This window comes from Peromyscus eremicus, chromosome 5 (genome assembly GCF_949786415.1).
Source record: "Peromyscus eremicus chromosome 5, PerEre_H2_v1, whole genome shotgun sequence".
NCBI lineage: Eukaryota > Metazoa > Chordata > Mammalia > Rodentia > Cricetidae > Peromyscus > Peromyscus eremicus.
In genome coordinates, this window is record NC_081420.1 from 129,392,234 (window position 1) to 129,411,027 (window position 18,794).

The 18,794-nt window shown below is 46.5% G+C and overlaps 1 protein-coding gene across 5 annotated transcripts in view; it reads left to right on the top strand.

The window, feature by feature from the left end:
• The first annotated feature begins 1,270 nt into the window (after positions 1 to 1,270).
• Tent4b (terminal nucleotidyltransferase 4B) overlaps positions 1,271 to 18,794 on the top strand; it is a 65,620-nt gene continuing 48,096 nt past the window's right edge. For 4 of the 5 annotated variants that reach the window (XM_059264515.1, XM_059264518.1, XM_059264514.1 and 1 more), the window contains exon 1: positions 1,970 to 2,635. In XM_059264515.1, coding sequence (XP_059120498.1) covers positions 2,022 to 2,635 — 614 coding nt within the window. In that variant the 5' untranslated portion in view covers positions 1,970 to 2,021. Of the gene's footprint in view, positions 1,426 to 1,969; positions 2,636 to 18,794 lie in introns of those variants that run through there. The other variant, XM_059264517.1, reaches the window with a different exon arrangement.

The following is an 18,794-nucleotide window of genomic DNA, read 5'->3' on the forward strand; positions in this document are numbered from 1 at the left end:
TTTAGCAACACTGTAGTAGTTCTTTATGTTTTCTGAAAGAAGAAATCACTCAAACACAACAAATAGTAACTTTTGGTAGGTACTATTGTAACTGAAAAAAATTAAAATATACAAAAATTTAAGATACCAGTGGTGGTAGCATTTAAATTGTTATCAGACATTTGGAGAAATGTGCTGAATAACTGAGTATATCTACTTGACATGTACAGAGATTTGGGGAAGAATGGAAGCAAGTTTAACAATGTCTTCACAGTGGTTATTCACAGTAGGCTTTTGTGTGTGTGTGTGTGTGTGTGTGTGTGTGTGTGTGTGTGTGTATGTGTTTAGATTCTTAACGTATTCCAAGTTGCTTCCTAGCTGGAGGATCTGGAATCAACGTCAGGGCTTCTTGTGTCCTAGGAAAGTACTCTACCAACTGAGTTACAATTAGCCCAGCCAGTGGACATTGTATTCTTTTTTAGCAAGAAAAAAACATAGATCAATGCTTCATTCTGTGACAAACAAATTTTGTTTGCTTTTGTTTTGTTTTGTTTTTCGAGACAGGGTTTCTCTGTGTAGCTTTGCGCCTTTCCTGGAATTTACTTGGTAGCCCAGGCTGGCCTCGAACTCAGAGATCCACCTGGCTCTTACTTGGTAGCCCAGGCTGGCCTCGAACTCACAGACATCCACCTGCCTCTGCCTCCCGAGTGCTGGGATTAAAGGCGTGCGCCACCACCGCCCGGCCGACAAACAAGTTTTATCCTTTGCAAAATAAGTAAACAAATAAAACCAACAACAACCCAAACTTTCCAGGATATTGAGCTGGGCACAGAGCCAAAACCCGTGTCAGAGACTTGTTCTGGAATTTGCAGCAAGCTTGAAGCGTGCTTGCACTTCAAGTGTTCCTCTCTTCTCTTGCTGATTTAAAGTACTGAAAATTCCCCCTTTTGTGGGGGGGTATTTTTCGCGCCCCGCGAAAGCTACACAAGCGACCACTCTATGGAGAGCATCCACTAACGGCAACGGTAGAGTCATTTTAGGTTTAAAAGGCTTTCGAGTTTTCTTAGTTACGAAAGTTAAGGGGCTTTGAGCCTGTAAGCGCACCATGGAGCGACCGTGCTGCGTGGCCCTCGAGTCCGGCAGTGGTGGAGGACGCGCGACACAGGGTGCCTCTGAGACCGCTCCGGAACCGAGGTGCGCGTGCAGCCGCGTGCAGGCCCGGCCCCTGAGCGGAAGCCCGCCCTTCCAGTGCGCGCGCGGCGCGCGGCCGGGAGCCCCGGGGCCGCGCCCGGACCGAGGGGCGGAGCGGGCCGTCCGGATCGAGGTGGGGCGGCGCAAACCAGTCACTTTCCGCGGAGTCGGCAGCCGCCTCGTGTCCCTCGGCGGTGCGGCAGAGGGACCGGAGCCGGGCGTCGTCGCGCGCGTCCGAGGTGCCCGGAGGCCCAGGTACGTGCGACCCTGACTAGGCCAGCGCGGGACGTTTGACCGGGCGGTTGCGGCCCCGCTGCCCGCAGCCTGCCGCGGCCTCTGTGACGCGCTGTGCGGCCTCGGGACGCCCGCGGTCGGCGGGCAGCGGGACGGGGCGGGGCGAGCGCGGCGGCGGGGCGGGGCGGAGCGGAGCGAGGGGCGGAGCCGGCGGAGGCCCCGCCCCGGGGCCGAGCAGCGCGGACGCTACGGAGCAGGCGCGTCCCGCTGCCGCCGCCGCCGCCGCCGCCGCTGCCGCCGCCGCCGCCGTCGCCGCCGCCGCTCGCCCATCTCGGGAGCCGCCGCCGCCGCCGCCGCCGCCATTTGCACGGGAACCCCGGTGACAGGGGCTCGGCGGAGGGGCGGAGGGAGGGGGGAGGGCCTGCGAGCCCCGAGGGCGGGAGCGACGCCGCCGGCGCCGGCCAGGCTCCCTGCGCGACCGCGCCGCCCGTGGCGGAACCCGGGTGGCGGCGGCGGCGGCGGCCGAGGCCGGGCGTGCGCCTGAGGCGGCGGCGGCGGCGGCGGCGGCGGCCCTGCGGGCGGCCGGGAGGGGCGGGGGCAGCGGCCGCCGCCGTTTGATGGATCCGAGGATCGCCTGGTTCCAGCCAGAGCAGCTCGGACCGTCCAACAGTCTGTGGATGCAGATCTGGGAGACGACCCAAGGGCTGAGGAACCTCTACTTCAACCACCACTGTCACAGCAGCGGCGCGAGCAGCGCGAGCGGCGGCACGGCCAGCGGCGGGAGCGGCAGCGGCCCCGGTAGCCCCGGCGGCACGGCCCCGGCTCCGGCCGGCATGTTCCGCTCGGGTGAGCGCCCGCTGGGCGGCCTCGCCGTGCCCGCGGAGCAGCGGGACTTCCTGCCCCTGGAGACGACCAACAACAACAACAACCACCACCAGCCGGCGGCCTGGGCACGGCGGGCAGCGGCAGGCCCCTCGGCGTCGCCGGTCCCGTCGGCGCCCTCGTCCCCGCGTCCCACGGCCGCGCTCCCCACCTCCGAGCCCGCCGACCCGGCCTCGGGCAGCAGTAACAAGAGGAAGCGCGACAACAAGGCCAGCACCTACGGACTCAACTACAGCCTGCTGCAGCCCAGCGGAGGGCGCGCGGCCGGGGGCGGCCGGGCGGACGGTGGCGGGGGCGTGTACAGCGGGACCCCGTGGAAGCGGAGGAACTACAACCAGGGAGTCGTGGGGTAAGTGCCGGCGCTGCGGCCTGCGCCCGGGAGGGTGGGCACACACGCGCAGCGGGGCACACGCCCACAGGGGGCTGGCGGGTGGGGAGCACCGGTGGCTGTTCATTCCTCCGTCCCCGGCGGAGCTTTCTTTGGAATCCCCTTTAGCTGTCCACTTCCCCTCCGTAGTCATCCCCACCTTCCTTCACTCCTAACTGTCCATACCTCCCCATGCTTTCTCACTGCTCTTCCGCCGCCTCCTCCTCCCATGCCCTAGAGTTCAGCCTGCCCGCTGATCCCTTCCTGCCCTCCACACCTTGGTCCCCATCACCACACCCCAAGATGAAGCTCATCCCTTAGCGCTGGGCTGGTATTAACTTCCTGAGAACGTTCTTGCCTTAGCGTCTTTAGATGGTTAGGACCAGGAGGTCCTCTTCTTGCCAAGAATAGAAACATCCAGAATGCTCCTTCCCCTCCCCCAACCCCCGACAAGAATCTTGTCAGCCCTGAAAGACATTGCCTGCTCTTGACCCTTTGGCCCACCTTTTATGTTTATTTAAAAAGAAAAAAAAAATTTCTTGCGTTTGTGTTGCCTGGATTGTAGTGAACGCAAGCAGTGAGTGACAGCTACGTTTAGGTTGGCAGAGATGGTGAGCTCTTCCGAGCCCTGATAGAACTTTCCAGGAGTTCATGGTTGGCAGCTTCTCGCTGTGAGGTTGTCACTGTGGCAGAGGCAGCAGTGGTTCTCATTTAGGGGTGACGGTGGTGCTAAGTGTGCGAATGTTGCACCACCAGTGACTTTGTGTTTAAAGTTCATCTCTTACAAAATGGAATCTTACCTGAGCCCTAGTGAATTATGTACGTAAGCTGGGAATGTTTCCAGCCTGGTTTCCCTTTGGGAAGAGCCCCTGTGTTGGCTGGATTAGGTTGCTGAGTCTCTCTTCTTTCCTTTCTTTCTTTCTTTCTTTTTTTATTTTGATAAAATGAAGCTTTTGGACTGTGGTATGGTGTGTGTGAGAAGTATGGTGTGTGGTTTGTGTAGCTCTAGTATGGAAAACCAGCCTGGAAATTGCTTCTCATTTTCAGGTACTGATCTGTAGTGAGGCTTCAGGAAATCAATTAGTAATCCCGTGTGAGCCTTGCTTGGCTCGCCCGTTCAGGTCTGCCCTGGTTGGCGAGGAGAGAGAATTGTGTGGAGCTCTGGTCAGATGAGTCGGTGGGCTCCCTCTGCTGCAGGGGGCTGGTGTCTGCTCAGTACGTTACTATTACAACTCCGACCTTCTGTGGAAAAGTGCAGTCACGTGGCTCAGGACTGGTGCTGGGGAACGCCTCATAGCTGCCCTCATTTTCCAGAGGAGATCCTCCATGGCTCAGTCGTTTCTGCCCCGATTCAAGGGCGCTCTCCATGGTCATCACCTTCTGTTAGCCGCCTTCACGAGGCTAACTCAATTGTGGTTTAGTGGCAACAGACAGCTGTTGAAGGCTCTGGTAGTTTTGTCTTCAGGAGTGAGCTCTGGTCAGGTGATCACTGTCAACTAATACCTGGAAGGTCCCTAATTGCATTTTACTGAAGTCTCGTCTGTTTCTAGAAAAGATACTACAAATCCAAAGTGCTGGCTGCCTCTGATAGCTGAGAAGTTGTTCTCCTTACTGTTTAACGTAAATCCTGAAAAGGTTCACACACAGAAGCTTCGGATACTGTATTGCCCTCAGAAGGATCAGGGAGGAATGTTCATTTCCCTGAGGGATTACTGCTTAAAAACTGATTGTAAACTTGTTAAGCGGCTTATCGCGCCATCAGACTTTCTATTCTTTCCCGCTCCCAGAAGAAGACACCAGCAGTTGTAGTTAATTTTTCCATTCTGAGACTTCCTAGTGTTGAAAGGTACATCAAACAGTTCTAAGAAGGCTTACTAAAAGACTCTGGGTTCTGAATGATTTTTGTTTTGATTTATGTGACCTTATTTTTTTAGCTTTTAAGGGAGTTTTGCTATTTTTTTATTACTTAAAAAATTACATTGACTTATTTTGTATGTGTGTGCTTGCATGTGCATGTGTGCACATACATGCCAAGGTAAGGGAGTGGAAGTCATAGGACAACATATTGGGAGCTGGTGTTCTTCTGGGCCTTGGGGATCGAACTCTGTTCATCTTGACTGATGGCAAGCAACTTTACCTCCTGAGCCATCTTGCCAGCCTCATTTTGCTTTTAAATAGAGGAATTTAAACAGTTGGACTTCTGAGTGTACTTCTCAGTATCACGCTATTCATTAGGTGACAGAACTTTCCCTGGGGAAACACAGCATACTCGTCTGCTCACCCCAGATACTCAAAACAGATCAAAGTATGGGTATTACTAAGGTCCAACTTGGTGAACTATGAGTTTTATTGGGGTGAAAGGTCACTTACAGAAGTAGAAATGACTCAAAGACAGCTGCGTCACCGAAGCCCACCCCAGCATGAGTGACAGCTCACAAAGCTGAGAACCTGGAGCACACTGTACAGCCTGCAGGCAGGTTAACAGGTTGGACAGTGTCCTTCCCAGGTCTGTCTCAAAGTCATCTGAGAGTCGTCTTTGCGGCTGGGTTCTGCTCCCCTGAGAGGGACTCCCAGCTTTTATTGCTTACTCTGGCAGGGAGGGGCCTAGTGAATCTGGTCGGTTTCGGGGACTTCCGAGTTGTTTACCTTCCTGCTTTGGGGGTTCCCTATAGGATGGAGTTTTTCAATCACAGAGGAAGCTCTGAATACATTCTGACATTACATTTAGTGTTACTCATACCATTGTTTCTGTGTTCTTGGGATTTAACTGTGCGGGTAGATGAACATATTACGGTTCCTGGACTCTAGTTGACTCTCCAGCTAGGGACTTGGGACACACAGCATGTGGACAGGGCATTAGAACTCTGAGACTGACTGTCCCCTGCTCTCCTTTATGTCTTGTATTTCTGTGGCGGTGGTTGACTAGACGCCCTGAGTGCCCCTAAGACTTTAAGAGTTTGAACCCTGACTCCTCAAATTGCCTAATTCGTGAGTCTTGGTTCTTCCTTAACTTGCTTCATGTTCTTGCAAGTACTAGCTTATGTTTAAACCTTCCCTTATTAGTGAATTCCCTTCTGCTCACTGGATAGGAACGTTCTTCATGTGGAGTAGTATACTAGGGCTGGGGGTGTAGCCCAGTGGTAGAGCACTTGTATGGACTTTAGGTTCAGTACTTAGTAATGCTACGAAAGAAAAAAGAGAGAGAAGAAAAAAAATGAGTACGTGGGTCTTATCCCAAAGTCGTCTTTTCAAAAGGAAACTACTCTGGATGTACTGCTCCAGCCTTTGTCCCCTGAAGCCACAAATCCAAGCCCAGAGGGTATTTGCGTTTGCTCTGTTCTTTATTTATTTTGGAGGTACAAGAGATTCACCCCAGAGCCTTGTGTTTGTTATACAAAAACCTCTTATCAATGAGCTATATCCCCAGAGCTTTTTCCCTTCCTTTTTTACTGTCTGAGACAGGGTCTCAGCCAAGTTACCCAGGCTGGCCTTGAATTCACTCTGTAGCCCAGGCAGGTTTTAATCCTGTGATTTTCCTGCCTCAGTCTCCTGAGTAGTGAGGATAATACCTAAGCCACCAGGCCTGGCTTCCTTTTATTTTTTATTTATTTAATTTATTTTTTTTTCAGAGCTGAGGACCGAACCCAGGGCCTTGAGCTTGCTAGGCAAGCACTCTACCACTGAGTTAATCCCCAACCCCTTATTTTTTATTTTTATTTATTTACTTTTCCAATTGTTTCCACGTACCTGGTCCCACCACAGGATGCTGCCCATCAGCACTTTCTTGCCCATGGAAATGAGCCAGAAGCCCTTTTCTTTGTTTTGTTTTTATCTTGTTTGTATTTCTGAGACAGGGTTTCTTTATCTCTGGCTGTCCTGGAACTCGCTTTGTAGACCGGGCTGGCCTCAAACTCAGAGATCATCCTGCCTCTGCCTTCCAAGGTATGTGCCACCAAGCCTGGCCAGATGCTCTTTTCTTAGAGATTTAAGGGTGCTTGTAGTAAAGAAGGAAGGATGGTAAAGAGCCAGAGCCCTTGCTCCTGACCTGGTGTTGAGAAACTTCTGTGGAAGGTGCCTGATACTTTCCAACCTTCGTGAGGACGAGGCTGTGTGGCTGTCCTGGGAAGTCTCTAGTTTGTCAAGGCTTAAGTGACTTTCTCAGTCATGTTTTGGGGACTATGCATTAACAAAAGAGATATCAAGGAGACTTCAGGGGAAAAGGCTTTACTTCTGTATGTTGGGATAGTTCTTGGAGTTGGACCTGGGCTCTCATCATGAGCTGGGGAGTCATCACTTTATCACCAAGCTGCACTCCGGCACCCTAAAAATGCAAGTTTAAGGAATCAGCTTTTGAGCTAAGGAGGTAAGAATGTGAATGGGAGGAACAGATTAAGAAAGGATCCTGGCTCAGTGCTGGGCTTGATAACCACACAGCTTTGGATGTTAGGTCTAAGGGCTGTGTTATTTACCCAGGCCATAGCATTCTTCCCACAGCACCATCATCTAGTTCACTGTGTACCAGTGCCGATGACTTCTCTTTAGTGTTGGCTTGTGGCTTATTCTTCAGTATTGTCGTGGGATTGGTGTCCCTGCTGGGTTTCTGATCAATCAGGCAGATGAACACGGGTTGATTAGGAAAGAATTTAGAAGTCTTGCTGGATGGTGGTGGCGGCGGCGGCGCACAGCAGGTAGGTCTCTGTGAGTTTGAGGCCAGCCTGGTCTACAAAGTGAGTTCCAGGACAAGTAGGGCTTTTACATAGAGAAACCTTGTCTTGAAAAACCAATTAAAAAAAAAAAGATGATGATGGTGACATATTGTGGATTCTGTGCTACCTGTAATTCATGCTTTCATGGCATGACTTCATCTTCTGAGGAAGGGTCTGACTGGTGAGTGCTGTTTCTTTTGGGGTCATTGGCACGAGTAGTCTTTGAAAACTCCTGTTGCATCTTTAGCTGTTGAGAAGCAAAGGGAAACAGAGCTAGAGCCTTCTAGAGTCTACCTTGTGCTTCCGTGGGTGGTTTAGGACAGTAGAGGAAAGAGAGGCAGGAAAAGGGTGGTAGACCAGTAAGGGAGACGTCTGGATCCAGTCTGCTGGGGCCCTGTCTCAGTTTCTTTCATGAAACAGCTACCTGTCATAGTAGAGGAGCTCAGAAGGCTCTGGGAAGCAATGGTATGGATTCCTTTGGTGACACTGGACTGGGCAGGTGGCTGTCTTCCTTGATGAGTTCTTTCTCAGACAACCTGAAAATTGTAAAACTGGGGTAGACATGAGGGCAATGAATAGGTAGGTATTCTTATACCTTCTGAAGCTGAGAAAACTCATGGGCCCTTCCTCTGTGGGAACTAGAAAAGCTGGCTGGTGTACGCTTTCACACAGCTTTCTCTTCTGCTCTCTTGACTGGTAGATTAGCATTTAGTGGCGGAAACTATTTCAGGATCACACCCACAACACTACAGACTACTAATCACATACACATAGGTGTGGTGTGTTCTTCCTAGGGTGATGGGCCATGGAAGACACTGTTTTTGAAGACTGTTGGTCCACTTATTAGCAGCTGGTTGTGCTCTTTTTTTTCTACAGAGCTGACTCAACAGCTCAAAGCCTCCTGAGGAGTTAAGAGGACATTAGAATGTTCTTTTAACTTGAGAGTATTTGCTGAGGACTTAGCTGCTCTGGAACACTAAAATGGCTTCACATTTATTACACTAGAAGATTACACGTAATGATTTTCTTATAAGTGATTATGTATTGAAGAAGATGGCTTTAAGCTAGGCTTTTCATTAATTTGCATTCACCTTTAAATTCTGATAAATTGATGTTATAAAAGACTTATATATACTAGAACTTTGGGCCACATAGGAAATTGAGTTGAAGATTTTAAGAAAAAGTTGAACATGGAGCCATTTAGCTCAGAGATTACATTAGTATTTAATAATAAAACATAGGAATTCTAGTTCAAATCCCTCCTAAAATAGTGGTTTGTAATTAGTGCAGAAATATTTGCTTTCCTATTAGTTTATTAAGTAGAAGTGTTCAAGAAAATAGAAACATATATATATATTTGCATTAATTTTTTCTTTTGAGATAATTGATAAATTAGTAGGAAGTTATAGAAATTAGTAGAGTGATCATCATAGTCTATTTGCTCAGTTTCATTGTAGTAACGTCCCGATTACTAGTTAATTCAGAACTACCGTTCTCATAATCTGTGACGTTTCATAGTTTGCCAGTTTCACATGCCTGTATGTGTGTGCTGTGTTCAGCTTTACCATATTTGTAGATTCGTACCACCACCACCACCACCACCACAGTCAAGATGGAGAACTGGGTCAGGTTCATCTTCATCTTGGATGTTCATCATGTTTCCTTTGTGAGGAACAATAAAAAAGATAGAACTATTCTATTGACTCAGATCTCTCTGATCTCCATCGGAACACACATCCTTCTTGTCCCTAACCCTTAGCAAATACTAGTCTGTTCTCCATCTCTGCAAATTTGCCCTTTTGAGAATGTGAATTAAATGGAGTCCTATAGTCTGTAACTTTGGCTGTGTTCTTCACTGGAATTTCTTTGTGAGTCATTCAGCTTGCCTTAAGTGCCAGTAGTTCCTCTGTTACCTGGTAGTATTCCATTGTATGGATGCACCAGCTGAAGGATATTCCAGAAAAGTGGTTTCCAGTTTTTGACTGTTACAAATAAAGCTGCTATAAACATTTGTGTATTTTTTATGTGAACATAAGGCTTCATTTTGGGGGAATAAATGCCCAATGCCATATGGTAAGTACATGTTTAGTTTAAAGAGCTCCTAACGACTTTTTATACTTTCTTTTTTTGTGTGTGTATGTGTACATGTGGTATGTGCACGTGCATTTGGAGGTCAGATGTTAACACTATGTATCTTCATTTTGTTCTCCACCTAATTTTTGAGACAGCATCTCTCTGTGAACCTGGAATTCACTATTTTGGTTAGACTGATTGAACATTAAGCCCCCAGGATCCATCTGTGCCTGCTGACATTAGGGTTACAGACAGGCACTGCCATCCACCTTTTATTTAGCTGCTAAACTCAGGTCCTTATACTTGCATAGCAGGCACATTACCCACTAAGACATCTCCCTAGATTCCCTCTACTTTGTACACTAGATTTTAGTCAAGAGGATACTGAGCCATTTTCTAGAGCATCATGCCAAGTTCCTGTGTGAGGGGTCCGGATTCCTGCATCTCTCCAGCACTTGCTGTGGCCACCTTATACAGTTCTTGTAATAGGTGATATCAGACAGCTTATTGTGCTGCGGTCATCCTAGATTTGGAGGAATAACTCCGCCTGGTGAGCCGTTTCCCCACCTTCCATCTCAGTCTTCCTTATCTGGGATTGCAGCTTGCTGGTAGAACCTTTGCCTTCCGTGCACAGAGCCCTGTGCTCCATCCTGGCATTGAAAAGAGCCCCAATTCCCAAGACTTACTCAGATTTTCCTCTCAGCTGTATCATTTAAAGTTCATTTTATTTTATGTGTGTGGGGTGTCTTTGCAATATTCGTCTCCCTCCTCTCAGTGGGGTCTTACTATGTTTGTCTGCCAGATTAATTGGTCTTGAATGGGGCAGTGGTCTTCCTGCTTGGGCTTCTTGGCTAGTCAGAACTCCAGCTGTATGCCACAACACTACCCTTAATGTTGGTTTTATTTTTGTAAAAAATTATTAAGAGAGAGAGAGAGAGGGAGGGAGGGAGGGAGAAAATAAGAGTCTCACTATGTAGCTCAGGCTGGCCTCGAACGCCTGGCAATCCTCCTGCCTCAGCATTCTTAATTGTTGAAATTGCCGGTGTTGGCCACTGTGCTTGCTTATATTCAGGGAGGGGAATGAAACATCCACTGTTTGTCTCCCCAATTGTCCTATAATAACCTCTTAAAAACAGCTTGTTCAAAGCAGGAGCCAAATATGGTTCTTTCTCTGCTATTTAAATCTTTTAATCTATAGATTTCTCTGCCATCTGTTTTCCTCTCTATTAAATTTGTTGAAGAAATTAGGTTATTTTTTTTCTTTCCTTTAGTTGAGATAATTTGGATGTGTTGTGTGTTTGTGTGCATTGATTTATTTGGACATGTGTGCCTGTGTGTGCAAATGGGGAAGCCCGAGAGGACACGAGGTGCCCTGCTCCTTTGCTTTCCACTGTATCCCTTTGAAATAGGGTCTCTCCCCTTTTTTATTTTTTGGCGAGGCTGGCTGGCCAGCTAGCTGTGGGGGTCTGTCTTGTCCGTCTGTCTTCTCTCCTGTCAGCACGGGGTTGTCGGCATGCATGCAGGGTCACGTGTGGCTCTCACATGGGTGCTGGGGCCTGAACTCCTATCTTCAAGCTTAGGCAACAGGCACTCACCCTCACTCTTACTGAGCCATCTTGGTGACTGTTTCCTGTAAACTTCCCTGATGTCTGCCTTCTGCGGATTGCATTTCCATTATGCCGCTTTAGTTGGTTTGGTCTTATAGTTTCTTTAAATTCATAATTGGAACTAGAGACTTGTTTTGATTTTTTTTTTCCATGAATGCTTTATAGGTAAATGATATATGTTTTTAAAAGACAGATAGGAGCTGGAGAGATGGTTCAGTGGTTAAGAGCATTGGTTACTCTTCTAGAAGACCCAGGTTCAATTCCCTGCAACCATATGGTGGCTCACAGCTGGCTGTAACTGCAGTCCCAGTGGGGGATCTGCCACCAGCTAAATTCCAGTAGTGTGGGCCTTCAGTCCCAACGCTGGAGCTCAGGTGGACCTCTCTGAATTCAAGGGTGTGGCCTATACATGTCCTGGTTTCCAGACAGCCAGGGATAAGTTGAGAGACTGTCTCAATAAACAACAACAAAAAGACTGAATAGCTGTCTTTTGCAATGTTAGCAGCCATTAATGATGGTTGCCTGGTGGTATTAATGCACTAGAATTGTAAGCTCATATTCTACTTAGATCCTTTTCCCTTGATAGCCGGTACTTCTAAGAGAAGATCTCCTTCCCTGGCTGACTCTGGTCATCATGAGGGTGCAGTTCTTTGTTGGAGTACAGCTTGAGTGAGGATGGAGGTGGGAGGACTTCTGCATGAGGGAGGAGAAGTATAAGGTGCACGTGCACATGCATGTGTGTGTGTGTGTGTGTGTGTGTGTGTGTGAGAGAGAGAGAGAGAGAGAGAGAGAGAGAGAGACAGAAGAAGGAAGTTCTCCCCACTGTGGTTCGAAATGGCATGAGAGCCCTTTGCCCATGGCCACCCTGCCTTGGCTTTTGATCTGTGGCAGTCAAGGAAACCCATATGGAGTCTATGGCCTGTGAGGCTATGCCCACGAGACATTCACACAGCCTCAATTCAGTATTCAGAAGTAGTGTTTGCTTGTTTGTTTGTTTGTTTTTCTTCAAATTAGCCTTATGCTTCCTTGTCGGTGCTGATGTTTCTAACCTTGGGACAAATCGTTCTTGTTTTCAGGCTGATAGACTCCATAGGCCGGTTAGAAAGAATTCCTCCAGGAAGTAAAGTCGTCTGGTGTCCCCTTTCCACTCAGACACTAGTCGAGTAAGGTGTGTGGCAGCAGGGCGGCCTTTGGGGAGCAAGACTCTGAGGAGACTCTGGTCCCCAGCCCCTAGTCCCCAACCCTAAGTCAGTTTTGGTTTCTTCTGGAGCATGCAGGAGTTTCTTTAGGGAGGCAGCAGTCAATCCTGGGCAAGATGGCAGTCACACACTCCTACAGTCTCGAGAATCTCTCTTCCTTTTTGTCTGCTCCCCAAGGCATATGTATTTCAGTAGGTTTTGGGAGGCAGTTTTAGGTTTATGGAAAAAGTGAGTAGAAAGTTCAGTTTCTGTGTGCCCCCGGCTCCTGATTTCCCCCATTACTCATGTCTCAAGTAGAGTGCTGAACTTGATGAACCAGGTGCTGTTAAGAACAGTCGTGTTTGGCAGTAGGATTCACTCTTGGTCGGACAGATCGTAGAGCTTGGGCAAGTGTGTGACAAGATGATTCTAGTGCCCATCCCCCAGTTCTCTTTTCTCCACCTATTCATCCCCTTTTTTCTCTTCCAGAACACCTGGCAGACACCAGTCCTTCCTTTGTCTCTAGTTTGCCCCTCCCCGGCTGTACTCTAAGCTGCCGTCACTAAGTCTTTCACACTGCCTTTCACTTGGCAGCCTGCTCCTGTGTCTTCCTGTCTTGGTGTAGCTGATGTCCCTGTAGTCTGAATAACACCCATGGTGTAGATCTACCAGTCTGTTTATCTACTTACCTTGTCGCTTCCAAGTTTGGCATTTGTGCACAGAGCTGCTACAAACGGTCCTGTGCCAGTTTTCCTGTGGCCGTACTTTTAGCACCATCGAGTAACTACCAGGGAACGTGATTGTTGGATTCCATGGTAAGATTATGTTCAGTTTGTAAAAATACTGCCCAGGGGTCTTCCAAAGTGGCTGTATCATTTTTCATTCATAAGGCAGAAAATGGAATTTCTTGTTATTTCATGTCTTCCCCCTGGTTATTATTTTGGCTTTTTGCCATTCTAGTAAATGAATAGTGATAACAATTTAATTTGTGGTTCTCTGGATTTCCTTCATAAGTCCATGTGCTGGAAGCATAATCTGAACGCATCAGTGTTGAAAGGTGGGGCCTGTAAGAGATGATTGACAGCTAGATGTGGGGAGGCTGAGACAGGAAGGTGGTGAGTTCAAGGCCAGTCTGGGCTTCATAGTAAGACCCTGCCTTTTTTTGGGGGGGGGGGGCGGGGGCGGAGGCGATTCTAGTGATTGAACCCAGGGCCTCATGCTAGGCAAGCACTCTATCACTGAGATTCATCCCAGCCCAAGGCTGTGTCTCAACATGAAGCAAATTAATAATAAATAAATGTTGTTATGAGAGCTCTGCCCTCATGACTAAATTGATGTTACTGTTCTCTTTTTTCCTTTCTCCATTTTCATGTGTGTATAGTGTGTGTGTGTGTGTGTGTGTGTGTGTGTGTGTGTGTGTGTGTGTACATATATGTGGAGGCCCGAGGTTGATGCTGAGACTCATCCTCAATCATTCTTCCACATTATTGGTGCAGGGTCTCTCAGTCAAACCCTTAGCTTACTGATGTGGCTCGTCTCATTAGCAGGCTTGCTCTGGGGATCCCTGGCCTCTGGCTTCTGAGGCAGTAATTACATACAGGCTGCCATGCCCACATGGCATTTACATGGGTTCTGAGGATCTGAACTCTGGTCTTCACCCCCGCAGGGCAAGCACTGCACCACTGAACCATCCATCCCTTTAGCGTTCTCACACTGCTGTCTAGAGAGTGGTTTGTTGAACTTTCTCCCTCTCATATGCTGTCTTTACCAGGCGGTGCCTCTGTCATGGGAGCAGAAGACTCACCAGATGAGGCTTAGTTGTCTGTTTTCTTTCTTTCTTGTTTTTGTGAAGCATCGTTTTTTGCTGTATAGCCCAGGTTGGCCTTGTACTTCAATTTTGCCTGTCCAGTGCTGGGATTACAGGCATGTGCCAGCACTGAATCCTCTTTATCCTTCCAGCTTCTAGAATTATGAGCCAAGTGCATTTTATTGTTTCTAAGTTACCTGGTAGGATATTCTGTTGTAGTTGTATAAAACATAGACTAAGAGCATTTGATTTTTTCCCACTCACCCCCTCCCTGCCGCACACTCATACACACTTACTAAAAGTATCTGTTCTGGTATTTTGCCTATAATTTGTTTCTTTTTTTAATTATTGAATTTTAAGAATTCTTTGCATATTTTGGATATCAGCCCTTTATCAGATAAGGGTTTTGCGGATATTTTCTTGCAGTCTGTGGCTTTCATTACTGCTTCCCCCAAGAAAAGTTTTTAATTTCAGTATAGGCAAATAATTTCTTTTAGGGTTTGTACTTTTGAGATTATGTCTAGAAGGTCATCTCCAAACCCAAGAACATCTAGATTTTTTTTATAATTTAGGAGTTGCTCTGTTTATTGATTGACTAGTTTGTTTAGAGATAGGTTTGCTATTTAGCCCAGGCTAGTCCAGGTTGGCCTTGAAGCTACCTCAACCCAAGTGCTAGATCACAGGTATGAGATACTGATTGTTTTGGTTTTTTGAGACAGGGTTTCTCTGTGTAGCCCAGGCTGTCCTGGAACTCCCTCTTTGGACCAGGTTGGCCTAGATCTCACAGAGATCTGCCTGTCTCTGCCTCCCAAGTGCTGGGATTAAAAACGTGTGCCACCACTGCCCGGCTTAAGTAGACTCTTACTGTGTTGTCTAGGCTGTTCTCTGAATCCTCAGGTAACCTCCCCTTCTCTTCCTGAGCCCTAGCAACACTGTCCACCTCACCATGGCCACAGTTTGGCTTTTTCCAGGATGTCGTCTAGGTAAACTCATACAGGGTGTAGAGCTTTCAGACCGCCTTCTTCCATTGGGCAGGAGGTGTCTTTGCATGGCTTGATAGCCTTCCAGGTAGGACCACTGGTGTGTACCTACCCATACTTTTTGGAATTTTACAATTTTTTTTTTTTTTACATTTTGGTCTGTGGCCTATTTTAAGGATTTGTGTGTTTGTGTGTGTAGGTATAAGATGTGTTTAGAACTGGAACTTTATTTGTTTAGGTTTATTTATTCGATGTTACATGTGTGAGTGTTTTGCCTGCATGTGTGCATGCCCACCATGTGAATGCCTGGTGCCTGAGGAAGTAAAAAGAGGATGCACATCCCTTGGAACTGGAGTTGTGGGTGTTTGTGAGTTACCACACCCAATGTGGGTGCTGGGAATCAAACTGAGGCCTCTCTAAGATGGATACGTTCTCTAAACTCAGGGTTTCACTGTGTAGCCCTAGTGGTCCTGGAATTCACTTTGTAGACTGGGCTGGCCTTGAACTCACAGAAATCCACCTGCTACTGCCTCCTGAGTGCTGAGATAAAAGGCATTTGCTGCCATGCCAAGCTCCCTAGAATCTTAAAAAAATTTTTTTTTATTTATTGTGTGCACATGTATGTGTGTGTGCCCATGTGCCAGAGCACATATATAGAGGTCGGAGAATAACTTGGAGGAATCTCTCCATCTTGTAGGTCCTGAGATCATAGTTTGGATGTTATCCTTGGTGGTAAGCATCTTATCCGCTGTACTGTCTTAACGACTCCAGACTCACTTTCTAGTGGGGCTCCCTTGTTCTGTTGTTAGTTGATGGAATGAAAGGTTGTCCTGTGTTCTCTGAATTGTCTTTGCTTCTTTGTCCGACTTTGGTGAACTATATGTATGTGTGTTTCTGGCTATATTTTGTTTATTTTTTTTCTTTTTTAGTAATATCACAGTACTTTTTTTTTTTTTTTAATTGAAACAGGATCAATATCCTAGGGTAGCCTAGAGGTCACTATATAACTGAACTCTACTCCTCCTGATCCAGCTTCCCAGGTGCTGGGATTATAGGGCTCAGTGGTGCTAGGGACTGAGCTCATGGCCTCTTGAATGCTCTACACTGTCCCAGCCCCAGCTCCGTAATGTCATTAATGGCTGAGGTGAAGAACTCTTAGTACTCTCACTCTGTTCTCCTTTAGTATTATGCTGGCTTGTGAGTCTTTGTCTTTTTTGTTTATTTGTCTTTGTTTTTTGAGACAGGATTTCTCTGTGTCCTGGAGCTCACTCTGTAGACCAGGCTGTCCTCGAACTCAGAGATCCACCTGCCTCTGCTTCCTGAGTGCTGGGATTAAAGGCATGTCACTATTGCATGGCATCTTGTTCTTAATTTTAATGGCAGGAAAGCATCCGATTTAACACTGTTAATTTGGGTTGGTTTTTTTTTAATTTAAGAAAAAAATAAAGTTGAACCCTTTTCTAGTTTGCTGGGGTTTTTTTTTGTGTGAAGGTATATTAGTTTAGCCTTTTTTGCATATTAAAATGATTATAGAATTTTTCTTCCTTAGTTGCTGTAATGGATGTTATTCTTGAATTTTGAACTAACCTTGCATATAAATTATCCTGCCTCACCCTCTTAAGTACTGATATTGTAAGTGTGCAGCACCATGCCTAGCGTTTTACTTAAGTTGACTTCGTCGCATTAGTATGTTTCATTTAACCTAATAAATCGGTGGATAGTGTTCTTCATGACACACTTACTAATGGCTGTAGGACCAGCGCTGATTAGTTGCATTTCATTTCGTCTTTATTTATTTTTCAGTTGTATGTATATGGATGTGTGTTTATATATGGGTTTGTGAAGATGGGTATTGTGTCTGCAGAGTCGGGAAGACAGTGTTGGGTTCCCTGGAGCTGGAGTCACAGGCAGTTCAGAGCCACCTTACCTGGTGTTGGGAACTGAAAGCACCATGTGCTCTTAACTGCTGAGCTGTTAATATTAGTTAATATTAGTAATTTAATATTTTTATGTATGTGAATGTTTGTGCACTAGATGAGTACCTGGTGTTTGAGGCCAGAAGAAGGCATCAGGTCTCCTGGAACTGGAGTCACTGGTGGTTATAAGCAACCATGTAGGTACTGGAAACAAGCAACTAGTCCTCTTAACCTCAGATCCTCTAACCCCTAAAATTAATAATTTTTATATCCTCTCTCCACTAATTTGGCTAGATGTTTACCAGTTGTTTTTTTTTTTTTTTTTTTTTTTTGGTTTTTTTGAGACAGAGTTTCTCTGTATAGCTTTGGAGTCTGTCCTAGAACTCACTCTGTAGCCCAGGCTGGCCTCGAACTCACAGAGATCTACCTGCCTCTGCCTCCCGAGTGCTCGGATTAAAGGTGTGCACCACCATGCCCGGCTTACCAGCTTTTTTATTTTTTTTTTAAATAGCAGCCATTATTATAGTGTATATATGATGTGTTTGTGTGTGCATGCGTGCGTGCCGTACAATGCATGTGAAGATCATAGGACAACTTATAGGAGGAGTTGGTTTTCTCCTTTAACCATGGGTCTGGGCTTTGAACTCAGGACATCAGGCTTGTGCAGCCAGCCCCACTGAGCTATCTTGTTGGCTCAATGTATGGATTTTATTTAAATTTTTTACTGAATAAGTTTTCATCAGGTTTTTGTCCTCTCTGATTTGTATTTGTTTTCACTTTCATTGATTTCTACTTTATTATTTTTTATAGGGGTCTTACTCTTCTGTTCCATTCTGATTCTTAGCCTATGTGCTGCTGAAGTGACACTGATTTCTACTGTAGATTTGTTTTCTCCTGCTTACTTTGGATTGCTTTTCTCCATTATTTCCTAGTTTCCTAAGTGAAAACATAAAATTTGTGATGTTTATTTAGATCTTCTCTTCTAATACTTTACTACTGTAAATGTTTTCTCTAGTTTTTCAGGACCCTACAACTTTTGATGTTATGTTTTCCTTTAGTTAGGAGTATCAAACTTCTAGTTAGATACTTTTAGTTAGAAGTATTTCTTAGGACTTCTGTAACCTGTCTGTTATTTTAGAGGTATATTTAATCTTCAGGTATGTATTTTGGGATTTTCCAGCTGTGTTTCTGTTATGATTTCTAGTTTAATTCCATGGCTCATTTGACTGTTTCATGTTGTTGTTGTTGTTGTTTTAATAAAAACATGTGTATTTTAAATGTATTTTATTTTATGGCTGTAGGTGTTTTGTCTGCATGTCTTTCTGTGCACCATGTCCATGCAGTGCCTGCAGGGGCCAGAAGAGGGCGATAGATCCTTTGGAACCTTGGATACCTGTGAGCCATCACATGGGTGCAGGGAACTGAGCCCTGGTCCTTTGCAAGAACAGCTAGTGCTCTTAACCCATGAGCCATCTCTTCAGCCTGTTTGTTAAGATTTTATAGCCGAATGGCTTTTTTTTTTCTTGAGAAATACTAGCAATATCAGTTTCTCTTTTTTGTCTGTGTAGCTTCAAAATGCCAAAAGATTAAAAAATCAGAATGATGCATCCCATGGGTCCATTGATGGGTGAATTAATAAACAATGTGGTGTAGATATACAGTGGGATATTATTCAGACTGAAAAAGAAGAGAAATTCTGTCACATGCTGCCGGAAATTACGCTGCATGAAAAAGCCAGATGCAAAGGGCCAAGTATTGCACAGCGTGGCGTATTACAGGAACCACCTAGGCAGCGAAGCCCACAGACAGGAATCAGGACTGTTGCCGAAGGCGGGGGCGAAGGAGGAAATAGAGTTATCATGAGTCGTAGCATT